This window comes from Pleurodeles waltl, chromosome 6 (genome assembly GCF_031143425.1).
Source record: "Pleurodeles waltl isolate 20211129_DDA chromosome 6, aPleWal1.hap1.20221129, whole genome shotgun sequence".
In the NCBI taxonomy this organism is placed as follows: domain Eukaryota; kingdom Metazoa; phylum Chordata; class Amphibia; order Caudata; family Salamandridae; genus Pleurodeles; species Pleurodeles waltl.
The window spans coordinates 1,398,743,746-1,398,757,567 of NC_090445.1; the positions used below are offsets into that span (position 1 = coordinate 1,398,743,746).

General features: G+C 42.3%; 1 protein-coding gene across 1 annotated transcript in view; it reads left to right on the forward strand.

The window, feature by feature from the left end:
- The window catches only part of LOC138300886 (putative oxidoreductase YteT), a 1,004,722-nt gene that overhangs the window by 125,015 nt on the left and 865,885 nt on the right, over positions 1 to 13,822 (forward strand). Inside the window, exon 4 of the mRNA XM_069240740.1 lies at positions 11,927 to 11,986. Within this exon, the coding sequence (XP_069096841.1) occupies positions 11,927 to 11,986 (60 nt within the window). The remainder of the gene's footprint in view (positions 1 to 11,926; positions 11,987 to 13,822) is intronic.

Below are 13,822 nucleotides of genomic sequence, written 5' to 3' on the forward strand. Positions count from 1 at the left end.
TAGGAAAAGAGAAGGACCCTACATCTTTGCCTTTTTTGTAATAGGGAAAATTGTCTGCTTGTCTTTGAGAATAATTTACATAGATGTAACAATGTTCTAATGCATCCCATATAATTGAATCAACCTGAATGTGGTTCTAGAGTTTTCTCATCCTGCGGCTGCAGAGGAATTCTTGTTATTGCTCTAAAAAGGGAAATATGTAGAACTATAAGTTGATGATGGAGTAAAATAAATGTTCCCAGTCCATGCCTCCTACAGCAGTAACAACTACCATCTGAACTCACAATGAAGCCAGCAAGTCATTCATACAAGTTCAACTGCATACAGTTTATTGCACTGTTTTTTAACAAACACACTGACTACCTTTCTCCCCCCTGGTACCATTGGTCATTTCTGTGAGGAAACCAACTGCTTCAGTCATCCTTGTTGGTTACTTCAAATAGATGCTGAATTATCAGCTGCAGAACACTATTTCTTAGCTATTTCTTTCTGATCACTTGTTATCAATACCCCCTAACACCAACCCATCACGTAGGGAACCCCCAGACCTGCTACTCCTAATAAACCCACTGTCTTTTTCTAAACGTCTCATCAGCCCTTGCTCATCCAAATTATCACATCAGTTGACACCACCCTAGCACTCCCTCCGCCCTCCTAACATCTACATTTCTATGAGAAAACACTTTCCAGGCTCCCTTCCTCCAATCCTGTAACAATTACAATATGACCTCACTGCACATCAAAACAACACATAGGTCAGTTCATCAACTGCACTGTGAAACACGTTTATGGCTTACACAACCAATTGCATATCTTTTTTCCACCACCTAAGTACCTTACACTGGATATAGCTAAAGATTTTAATTCTCAAACTCAGATTGAGACCAGTTCTACCTACGAACTTGAACACCACAAACCACAAAAAAGACACAGGCGATACTCTACAAGAAACCATCCCAGGTTGTTTGTTACTTCTAATTTTTCAACAGACGTCACTGTACTAGTCTAGCTATAATAGATCCACCCTAAAAGTGGTACAGGATCTAGCACCTTACTCAAATTGAACAATCACACAAAAGAAACTTTTGACAAGTCACACGGCCCTGGACTCTCCAGGTATCTAGTTTTGAGAAGTGTCTGGGTTTAATAGTTGTCTCTGGGTGGCAGCCAAGTCCAGGACCAAATATAGCAGCCCTCCACATTCACTAAATGGGGCAATATTCATGGCAAAAAAATGATGTCACTAAATTGAGCTTTGGGGCTTGCACTTGTGATAGACACAGCCACACAAGTGAGGCACTGTTTCATTAGAAGAAGTGTGGCAATACAGAATAGTAGAACATTTGTTATTATCTAGTGAATTTCTCTCAATTTTTTGACTGTCAAGCCAGTGTGCAAGAAATACTGCATTTTGCAAAATGCCCTCTGAATCACATGATAGTTTAATTGTCAATACATTCAGAGCTGTACAAATAACCTCTATTTTCGTACCAAGTATCTTGGGCTCATTAAAAAAATTAATTCCTACCCATTTATCGTTCATTAGATGGAATCGTATGAATTGCTGCTTAGTCATTACACCATGAAATATCGTTATGAGTTGCAGCTCATTTATTAGCACAGGGTATTGCGTATGCTTTGGACAACTGACAAATCCTACATATACCTGTGACCGACGGACGTTAACTGTATATTATTTTTAAAATTGGTCACAGAGGCAAAAAATAACTGATGAAAACGATGTCAAATATTTTTATCTTTGCTGTTGTTTTAAATAATGTTCTTTGCGAAAACCATCAGTGATCTTCACAAGTTACACCTTTCTGAATTCAGACTTTTATCTATTTTCAGAAATGTATATCTTTTGCGATTTTCACTAGGTTTCCACCACAAACTGCAAGTAGGTAGAACCGACAACATATTAGAAATATAGACCACAACTTTAAAAAATGCAAAAACTGTTGTAAGAATTTTTCTTACAACACTGGTTGTATGAAAGCTGGGAAAATGGTGATTGTGCGACATTGGGTGGTTGATTGACTGGGGTGTGAGTCCAGGTCGAGCCAAAGCCATAATCCCTTGCAGGGTGAACCACAAAAAATCACTAAATTAATCTCTGCTTAACCCTGGGTAGCTTGGCACAAAAAACAATCAAGCTTAACTTAAAAGCTATGTGTAAAATATTTATGCAGCACACAAGAGTAATAAAGTGAAAACACAACTCAAGAAAAGTCTCAAACCAATTTAGAAAAAATATAGTAAATATTAATAAATTATTTTAAACCAAAAGGACAATAATTCAATCAGTAGAGCTGGAGTTATGAATTTTTAAAGTTTAAGGTTCAAAATAGTGCTTAAAGGGGAAATGCGCCAAATGCAGATATCTGGTTGCGTAAGACAGGGGCAAAGTCAAAAGTTAAGGCTGAACGCGATGGAGTGTGGTTCGGATACAGCAGTGGAATAGGCTCAGTCAGAGCTTACCTTTGGAAAATTGGGAAGAAAAAGCATCTGAGAAGGTTGAAGTTCAGCGGGACAAGGCTGCAGAGGTGTCCAAGGAGGGAGCATCACCCTCAGATAGCTGTAGAGCAGAGCTGCAGCGACAATTTTTATCTTTGGACTTAGTTGTCCAGATGGAAGTTGAAGATCTCCAGAAGGGCGAAGCAGAAGGCTGTAGCCGAAGACAGTTCTTCAAGTTTGGATACCCCTTTAGCAAAGGACCACTGAAACAGATTTGCTGCTGCAGAAAATAATGTAGCTTAGCACCGCAAAGTCAGTCCGACCAGCGATGCACCTCAGATGGATAGGCGTGTAGGTTGGTTCCGGTCTTCTCCTGGTTCTGTTTGGCCTGATTTTGTCTGTCCACAGTTTTGGAAAATGGGCATCTTGGCAACTTTAGCACTACAACAAAGAGTACAGAAGTGGAAGGAAACCTTTCGGGGGTTCAGGACTGATTCAGGCTGGGTCTAGGTGCGGGTTCAGGAATGTGGGAGCCTGTTATGTCCCTGTTGCTTTAAACAGAAGGCCAGCAAAGAAGCCATTGGAGTCACTTCTGAAAGTAGTGGGTGCAGGTGAAGATGAAGGGCTCAACAGGTCGGCTGGCCTCTGAGGGCCCGGCAAGGAGGTATGGTCCGACCAAAAGGTCTGCCCAGTTGCCTAAGAATTTTGACAGAAAATATTTTGGTGGTGTCTGCATTACATTTCAGTTTGTAGGGTTCTCCAATAGAATACAGCCCCTAGGCAGGATTTAATCAAATTCCCTGCAATTAATTGAAGCCCCAGCAGTGACAATACAGGGTTGTTAGGCCTATTCAGACGGGATAGGACACAGCCTATTGAGGTGCAAGTAGAGCTGTATTCAGCTCTACCCCCCCCCTCCGCGCCAGTCAATCCAGTTAATTGCCCTTTGAGGCTCAGCTACTCCCACTATTGTGTGACTGTCTCTGAGGAATTCACAAAGTCTAACTGTCAGCTACACCCAGTCATGTGACCCAGGACAGGCTACAGGAACAAAGGGCTACATGCAGGAAAATGCCAACTTTCTAAAATGGCTAAAAACTACTTTACCATTAAAAGGGGTTTTATCATTACAATTCCATAATTACCAAACATGACATATCTACCTCATCTCGATCAGGAATTACAGTGAATTAAATGTAATAAGGAATCCCCAATGTTCTATGGCCTCATGTTAGTGAAAAACGAATTCGAGAATATTTCATTGCCAGGACATGTAAAACTTAAAAGTACATGTCCAACCTTTTATTTACCCAGAACCCTACACTATAGGCTACCTAGGGCCTACTTTAGGGGTGACATATATAATGAAAGGAGAGTTTAGGGCTTGGCAAAGAGGTTTAAATGCCAAGTCAACATGGCAGTGGAACACTGCATTCAGACTGCAGTGGCAGGCCTGGGACATGTTTGTAAAGGCAACTTGACTGGTGGGGCACAATAAGTGCTGCAGGCCCACTGATAGCATTTGATTCACAGGCCCTGGGAATATGGTATACCGCTCAACAAGGGACTTACAAGTAAATTAAATATGTCAGTTGGATATAAACCAATTTGACCATGTTTTAGAGGGAGAGCACAAACACTTTAGCACTCGTTATCATTGGTAAAGTGCACAGAACCATAAGGCCAACAGAAACAAATTCAGCAAAAACTGGAGGGTAAACAGCAAAATGTTTGCGGGTGACCTTGCAGAGAGGGTCAGGTCCAATATGATCTTCGCTCTGCAAAATGTTTGTTGATGCTATTTTTTAGAAACAAACACTATAAGCTTTCTTGTTCATCATTTTTTCCTATTATTTTTAAATGCTATAGGTTGTCTGTTTTCTTGGTTTCATACAGGGGAGTCCACAAACCAGGGTACCTTTAGAATTTGCAGTCTGTGGTGAAAAGACACAAACATGGCCTTGATACCTTTTATGGATAGAAAGTAATGTGAAGGCTTGAGCACAGAGGGCCCAAACTTTAGATGAAAATAGCCTGACCTAGGAGCGGTGGGAGGAGAACGTGGTTTGGGAGGAGGAGGGGTTTAGCCGTGGGTGTTTCATGGGGCGAAAATTAAGAAGTGGGAGCCTCAACAGCTAAGTGATAAAGGACTGGAAGAAGTTGAAACTAAATGCCAAATTGTAGATACAGAAAACTTTGAATTCAGCTGCTTTAGAGAACATTTCATACAGTAATAAGGGGAGGTTAAAAGTATTCAAAGGGATATGATGTATATTTGTGGATTTTTCTGGGTCAGCATGAGTACATGGCATTTCATGAAAAAATTAGTATGTGATTTCCCTTAATTATATGTATTATAAAATCTGTAGCATAATGAATTTCAGGTAGTTTTTGCACATTTTTTTTTTTTTCCTGTTTTAAGCTTTTAACAGGAAATGTGTATAATTATGGTATTGTCTTTCCAATGATTATTTTTACATTGTGTTGGGCTATGTGTTAGGATTGGAAATGTAGAATGAAATTCTTAGGGAGGTGCCCAGGTTTTAGGTGGGGTAGTTGCTGTGTGGACCTGGGGGCTGATGGTTCATAAGGAATAACCCAGTGAACTCACCTGTGTGTGTGCTGTTTCCTTTCAGTGGCAACGAGGTCTGGTCACATTCCATTAAGTAAACATTATTGCCCAGTGCTGCCTGACTACTTGGTGTTCCTTTGTTTGCGCGGGGTCTCTGAGTGGGCAGCAGCTACGCAACAGTGGTCAGTGTGGAGCATTTGGTGTAGGTTCAGTGAAGTCTTGTCAGGTGATCTTATTTTAAACGTTTTCCGCTGCAAGCTGCACGCTAACCTCCGGCAATCGTTTCGGTATGTGCTGAAGGCTACAAAACAAGCTCCACTTGCCGTGAAAAGCACACTGCATGCCACACTTGGCAGCCATCTTAAAGCTTTGAGTAGGTTTCCATAGGATTACATTGGGTCACAATTTTACATTGGGTACAATGGAGCTTCAATGCCACTGGTAACCAATGCTAAATGTACTTTGGCAGCCATCTTGGAGCATTGGGCCATAAGGTAAATCATCTGTCTAACAAAGGCATTGGTGAGAGGCACACCGTATTCCAGTACCTGAAACAGTGCTTACAACATCAGTGACAAGCACGCCTTGTTCACAAGTGTGACTTAACCTCAATCTCCTACAGTCTGTGGGGTGGCTTATTTCTTTTGGTGCAGTCATTACTTTCATTGGTCGGGCATGACTATAAGTGTGGCAGCAAACACCCATTCATTTTACTAATAACCATGGAGAGAATAGTCTCTGCTGCCTCCATTTGTCCATGATCCTGATACTCCTCCCCTTAATTGGGAACAATTGCATGAAGTATTTGAGGCATATCTCTAAGCTATTGATGGAGACACTTTCACTTCTAAGAATAAAAAAGCAAAGCACTTTTAATGTACAATTTAATATCAGCAGGGAGAAGATTTTTTAAAAACTCTTCCATTAGAGGTTTGAAATGTGCTTATTAGTGGTGGTGCTATGACTGAGAAGCAGGATGTGATGGAATCCATTATCAAGACATTGTGTAAGAGATCAACCTGAAGAAGAACACCATTTTGGAGCACAACAGTTTTATTCAGCGGGCCCAAATGCCTGGAGAAATGATAGATGACTTTGGCCCTTATGAAGAGTGTGGCGGTCTTACGACCGCCACATAACAAACTGCCATCTCCGCCAGGATCTTGGATCCCGGTGGACTGGTGTTGGCGGAGATCCTAATCCGCCAGGACAGCGTCGCAAGCAGCAATGCCCTGTGTATTACAAACTTGTTCTCTGCCAGCCTTTTCATGGTGGGAACACCATTGGTTGTGTCTGCATAGAAGTTAATTAGTTCTATTTCCAGCAGTGTCAATCTATTCAATGAGTGATTTGGGAAAATATAAACGTTTCCAACACCGCTCAGCATGTACACAAAGTACGCAAAGTCCTGATGAATTTGAGAAAAGTACCGATGTTAGAACTTGAAACATTGCACAGATTGGGAATCATCAAACCCATTGAGGGTTCATAGTGTCTTGCTCCTGTAGTTCTAGCATGCAAGTAAGACAAGTCTTTGAGACTTTATGTTGAATTGCAGGACCTGAACTTGAATATTTGGGTATGATCGATAACCACTACTGAATATGTTCGCTATGCTGAAGGTAACAGTATTATTCACATTCCTGGACTTGTCTGCTTCCTATCATCACTTTGAAGTATGCAAAGACTGCAGGCACCTAACTTCTTTTGAAACACGTGAGGGAGCATATTGTTACTTTCAAATGCAGTTCAGCTTAACATCAGCTTCTTCTACTTTTCAGAAACTGATGAACAGTTTTTTTTACGGATATAGATTGTGTCATCTACTTCCAAGATGACTTTTTGATCTCTGGAAAAGATGAATGTGAACATAAGGATGGTGTTAAAGTTCACTGGTGCTAGTGACCGTAGTCTCAGAAAGGACACATGTACATTTCTTCATCATGGACTGGATTATTTAGGGCACTTTGGGGGTCATTCTAACCCGGAGGCCGCCCACCAAAGTTCCCCTGCCAGAACACCGCTGCGCGGTCAAATGACCGCCGCGGTGATTCTGACTTTCCCGCTGGGCGGGCGGGCGACCGCCAAAAGGCCGCCTGCCCGCCCAGCGGGAAAGCACCAGCAACGAGGAAGCCGGCGGAGTTGCTGTTGTGCGACGGGTGCAGTTGCCACGCAGACACTGAAAATCAATGTGGGGCCCTGTTAGGGGGCCCCTGCAGTGCCCATGCCAGTGGCATGGGCACTGCAGGTGCCCCCAGGGGCCCCATGACACCCGTTCCCACCAGAACCAGGCTGGCGGGAAGGGGGTCGGAATCCCCATGGCGGCGCTGCTTGCAGCGCCGCCGTGGAGGATTCCCTGGGGCAGCGGGACCGCCGCGGTCAGAATGCCCCCGGAAGCACCGCCAGCCTGTTGGCGGTGCTTCCTCCGTCACCTACCCTGGCGGTCTATGACCGCCAGGGTAGGAATGACCCCCTTTGTCTCAGGGAAAGGCACTGAAGTCTAAAATCAAAATTTTGAAAACAATTGAAAGTGGATCTAAACCTATCAACAAAGATCAGTTGAGGTCCCTTCTAGGACTAATAGACTTATCACTACTGATACTAGTAACCAAGGACTGGGTGTAGTATTGATGCGAAGAAATGAGTAATGGTTGTACTTTTTACTTCCAGAGCTTTAAGTGGTGTGAAATCCACATGCTCTACCATTGAGAAAGAAGCCCTTACTTTGTGTTGGGGAACCCAGTAATTAAATAAAATCAAATAGTCTTTATTCGGATATTCTCAAGCCATTAACGCACAGAGTAAAACTATACACTCATAAAACTACACAGAAGGAGTAATAAAAACATAATTAATTGTAATACAATGCAAATGATCACAAAAATGCATAAGTTCATAAATTCATGTGCCTTCATGCACAGCCCCATAAAAGCTTCTGATCATTTCTACACAACAAACAAAGTTTAATACTGCTACACAAAAATCCAACTCACACAGTTTTTATACAAAAGAGTGATGCTCCCCTATGTAATCTGGCTTTGGATAAACATAGAGTTTGACTCATGAAGCACCTCCAAGGGTTAAAAGTATAAATAGCAAAATAGAGTAAAATGCATGGTGCTTTACTTTAAAAACACCACAAAGCAGTTTAAAAAGATTGTGCATCGGACAACTTCCTTAAAAGAGGCGGACTGTAGTGATTCTCTTTGTTCAGTCCAAACATAGACCAGTTGAGTGCAATCAAACATGCAACAATACATAGGAAGAAAAAAAAGGAAAATTTTAGGGCTCCTATGGGAGATAAGCTTAGAATCCGATCATCAGCTCATTCCTGCAATCTCCTCTTGTGTTGGGGAACCCAGTATTTTAAAAACTTTGTTTTGGGGAATTGGTTTGTCCTTAGGCAGTATAGACCACAGGAATTTCAGTACACACTTTGGTATGTCTCTGGTGCGAAAAGGTTTGTTGTGGATTGTTTATCTAGATTACCCCTATGTGAGAAACATGCTGAAGGGCTGTATCCTGATAATGTTGAAATAGCCTTTGCTATTAGTTTTGTGGATGCTGGCATGAAAGGGGCATTATCTGAGATAGAGTGGAAGCAAGCGCTGTGGAGGACAGTGATGAGCAGGCATTCCTGAGGTAATTGTCTCAAGGTTCACCTTACACTAACGGGTTGCAGGAGGTGATTAAATTGAGCCGGTGGTTGCTGGTGGAGACCACCGGCACTCATTTTTGGGGGCAGATCCTTATTTTTCCTCATCTGGACACTTTCCAAGAGCAAGAGAGGGAAAATGCACAATGCGGAAAGGAGGAGAACGAAAGATGGAAAAAATGTGACAAAAGTAGAAAGTACGAACCTGCAATAGTCAGATAAAGGGGGGGGGGGGGGGTTGTTTGATAGTTGATTAAAGAGGCACAAGCTAATTTCCAGAATGCCCAGCCTTTGTATTCGGTGCAGCGCCATATATAACGCCGGCTGCGGACTTTTGAGCAGAGCTTTGGGTACTGACAATGTTTCTTTGACAAATTAACCACTGGTTGCAATTTAATTCTGTTTGTTATAGAAGAGTAGTTAGTGAATTGTCGATTGTCCGGGTGTGCTACACAGATGGTTAATTGGTGGTTCCAGAGGACTTCGCAGCAAGGTCCTAATGTCAGTGCACAAGAGGCATCTGGGCAAACATGCCACACAGTGGTATAACAAAGACCCCCGCAGAGCCCGCAGTGCGGGGGCCCCCCCGAGTTCCAGGGGGCAGCCTCAGCACATTATATTGTGCACTGGAAGCAGGTCCCTGACTGGAGGAGGGGGCCCCCTCCAGGTACTTTGCAGGGGGCCACCTCAAGTTTTGTTACACCACTTTTGTAGAGCAGATTAATAGAGGATTTCTGATGGCCCAGTTTTTTTGAGGTACTGGAACATTTCATCAGAAATTGTTGTACATACACTCTTAGTAACAACACACAAACACACAGTTAGCAGCATCCATCCAGTCTTGTCTCTCCTGTAGTTTGCGGTAGTTCTCCTTGACACAAATTAGCCCTCAACATTTCAGGCCCATTTAGACTTTTAGATAGTATGCCCAAGTTTGCTGCCGTTTAGATAGATTATTTCTGCAAGTGACCTGAAATAACGTTTGTGGAAAATATTATTAATTCAAGTGATGTCATTGATTTTCTTCAAGAAGTGTATCTAAGGCATGGTTATCCAGAGGAGTTGGCCACTGATAAAGGCACCCTTTTGGGGGTCAGGGAATTGAAGGATTGTTTTTTAAATCACTTGGCGTTAATCATGTTAAAACTTCCCTGTATCATCACTACAGCAATGGACTCGTAGAAAGAGTTAACTGTGTTGTAAAAGACCAGTTGCAGTTGACATTAATTATTGGTTTAGGATGGAAGTCTGTTAGTAAGGATATGTTATGGGCACTGCAAATACTCCACACATCAGTACTGGGACATCATTGTTTACTTTCTTGACAGGGAGAGTAGTGGTTTCCATATTGAACAGGGAGTGTATGGGCAGGAAATATGTAAACTTTGATAAAATTGAAGGCGTTATTGACGTTAGGCATGCAGTTCAGAACAAGTACTGCACCATGGGGAAACAATTCCGGTGCATAATGGTGCGTGACTGGGTTATGATTAAAAGAACAGGCTATGGCAGAAAGGGTTTTCACAGTACTCCGCCCCTTTACATGGCAAAGATGTCTAAGACCGTGTAGTAGTATTAGAGAATGGAGAAGTGCAGAATACATTTTTCATGTCTGTTGTTCCAGATTAATTGGCTTGGTATGTACGCACTAAATTTGGTGAGAATTACCACAAATGTGAAAAATCCACAAAAGCGTATGGATCTGGTCAGCGTCCTTAAAGGATTAAGGGCAACCCATCAATATTTAAAGACTTTGTGATGTCATATATTGCTAGCTGTAGTCATCTGTAGCATTTCTGTCTGATGCCAATACATGTTTATTTTCTCTTCATGGATTTATGATGTAACTGGTAGGTTGACATTGTGTTATTCTCAATTATCCTGGTTGCAATGTATCATTTGTTCCTGATAAAATGACATTTATTTTTATAATTGTTGTGGGGAGATATGAGCATATATCTGCTTATTAATCATAATGTCATTTTTATATTTAGCTTCTCTTTTATGATATTCTTTTGATGTGTTTTGTTATTTTATGTATGAAGGGGGTGTATTGGTTTATGTATTGGAATTTAGAATGTGCGATGGAATCCTTTAGGAGACCCCCGGGTTCTAGGTGATCAGATACAAAAAAACAAGGTGGTTGATGTAATACTTGAATAAATCTAAGCCACTGGCAACTGCTTTGGCCACATCCCAATCCATAATTTTTCTGTCCACCATGCCATCTGTTTGGACCCAGCCTTATGCAAACCAGTCTTAACCCTGCTCCTAATGGGAACAGTCCAACCCGAAAGACCAGACCAAATTCTCCCTGAACCAGAACACAAGCAACCCAGGACCAATTTATCCCTTATAAGGGCTCTTCAGCCAGGAATGGCTTGATTTGATGGATTGGGATGCAGCCTGAGAAATTGCTAGTCGCTGAGATTAATTTAAGCATTCCATCCATCACCCTGTTGTTGTTGCAGTTGATGCCCTAAGTGCAGTTGGTATGCCCAGACATGGGTCCCTTGCTTAGTAAACCTCTGGAATCAGGCTATAACTGGCTGATAAGCTCTTATCAGGGAAGAACCGGTCCTAGGTTGGTTGTATTTCGGTTTAGGGAGAAACTAGCTTGTCGTTTCGGGCTGCACTGTTCCCATTGGAGCTGGTCAAGACTGATTTGCATATGGCTGTATCCAAACTGAGGTGGCATGGTGGGCGAAAAAAGATGGATAGGGATATGGCCCGAGCAATTGCTAGTGGCGGAGATTAATTCAAGCATTTCATCCATCACATTGTTGTTACAGGTGAGGTGAGGCAGTTGCTGCCTGGACCTGGGGGGCGTCTTAAGGAATTAAACTGGTGAGCTCACCAGTGTGTGCTGGTTCCTTTCATATCTGTAGCTTGTATTTGGTAATATTGAATATATTGCAGTGTTTGTAAGGCAATCCATAAAGTTTTTTTTAATAAAGCAAAAAAATGCTATTATTTGCAAGGAGGCAAAGAGTTCTAGGTCCTATAATCGGAAATTTCCAAGACGAACAGCTAAGAGACAAGGTTAAACCTTTCTGCTCCAAAAGGGATGTGGTGCAGTAAGTAACCCACAGAGACAGTGAGTCCACATGTGGCAACCACCTACATTTCTTATGCTTGACAGATGAAAGCTGGAGGTTGATAAGCTTTATGTAAATGAGACACAAGTACGTTTATTTCCTATATTTCTTTATTATTTGATTAACCGTCTTATTTCATGGCAGACGGCGAATGTGGGGTCAGTGGACAGAAGAAAATGGGAGGATCCGCTAGATTTTGATGCTGTAAGTTCTCTTATTCATACTTTTATTTGAGTGACTGATTAGAGTATTTAATAACTTTCAGTGTGTCTTTTATGAAACAAGTTAATTGTTCAGGTAATCTGTCAGGTACTAATTTGTCTTAGCTACTCTGCCACATTAAGGTCTGAGGATTCGAGTCACAGTTGCGGTGGATAAAAGTCAAACTGTTTTTTTCGTCATCCACATCCTCATATCAACGCACCCTATGGTTTATTTGTTTGTGCTCTTCTATATGTGAACACAAATGCTCTACATAGGAGTTTAAATACATATGTATGGAACATAGCCTGAGGAGCTACTGAGCGGTAGAACCATGAGAACCACCTACCTTGTCAGGGCAAACAATTATAAAGGACTGTTCACTGAAGAAAGAAGAACAGTTAGGTCTCCCAGTCCTGCATCACCTGTATAAGGAATTGGATTATTATTTGGGGTGGGTGACTACCCAACTGAAGGAACAGTCACAGCCCCAGTCAGAGTGATCCCTGAAAGTCACTATATTACCTGAGCTCAACTTGCCTGGTAGCTATAGCACACGGCACACAGGATTAATTTAGGACAATGTGTAAGGTATTTCTGCAGCACACAAACAGTAATAAAGTCAAAATGAAAAAACAATACGAATTCCAAACAGAATTAGAACAATAGAGAAAATGCAATAAGCAAAAACACAAAAAGCAGAAAGCAGCATTGGTAGTTCATGGTCACGGTAGAGCAAGACCTAGGTGCAATTTGAAGCTGACCTCAATGGAGCAAAAGTCAGATACACAAACCAGGTTCCTTCTGGTCAAAGATATTACCATCTGAATTAGAGCCCAATTTAATTTTTGGCAGCGAGGGAACTCAGTCGCAGCAGAGCTCCCTCCCCGGTAAACTATGATCCACCTGCCTGATTTTAGTTTGGACGGACCATAGTTTGATGACGGCAGATACTACTCCATCTCTGCCGTGATCATACTTCTCCAATGGTCCAACGAAGCAGTGGTAATTGGAAATTAGATGGACAGAGATAAAGGTGTCTTTCAATTCCTGCCACCTCAAGTTAAAACCTTCTTGGAAGGGGTGCTGAAAAATACTTACTACCCTCCTTGCTAGGGGAGAAAACTCCCATGGTAAAGAGGGACAGTGTTTTTTAAATTTACAAAAAGAATATCTAACTCTAGGGTTTTCTTTTTTGAAAATGACAAAAGAATTGTAACTTTGCTGGACGGCTCCATCATGTTTGACTGAGCAGTCCAGAAAATTTATAATGCGTTGACAGGAACTGTCTTGACACCGGTTTCTGTTAATGCTTGAAATGTCCGTCTGGCCGACAAACATTTAAAATTTTAGTTGTCAGCATCTTCATCAGGGCGATGGAGTAATTTACTCTGTCAGCCTGGCGGAGGATAAGCCAACCGCCCAAATATAAATAAGCCCCTTAGGCTTTTAAGTCCCACCAATCACAGGAGTACACGTCTAAGAACCCGAAGACATCAGGGGGGTACATAGAGAGGCATAGGGTGTCAGGTAGACGCTTGCAGAGAGGCATAGGGTGTCAGGTAGAGGCTTGCAGCAGTGCCCAGTCCAGATCCAATTGCCCTTCCAGGAAGAGGCCTCTTTCAGCTTGTGATTTCTCTGTGGCCACAAAGCAGGTCAACCAGCTGACCCTTGGAGTCCAGTTCTTTGTCCTGGGCACAACAGAGAGCAGGTCTATTCTTTCAGGGCTCCTTTCAGGTCATAGACAGCAGGACCAGCCCTCTCCTGATCTTCCACAAGTCCTGAAAGTATTCTGAGGTGGGTGCCCGGAGGTGCCACATTTAAACCTTGCCAACTTGT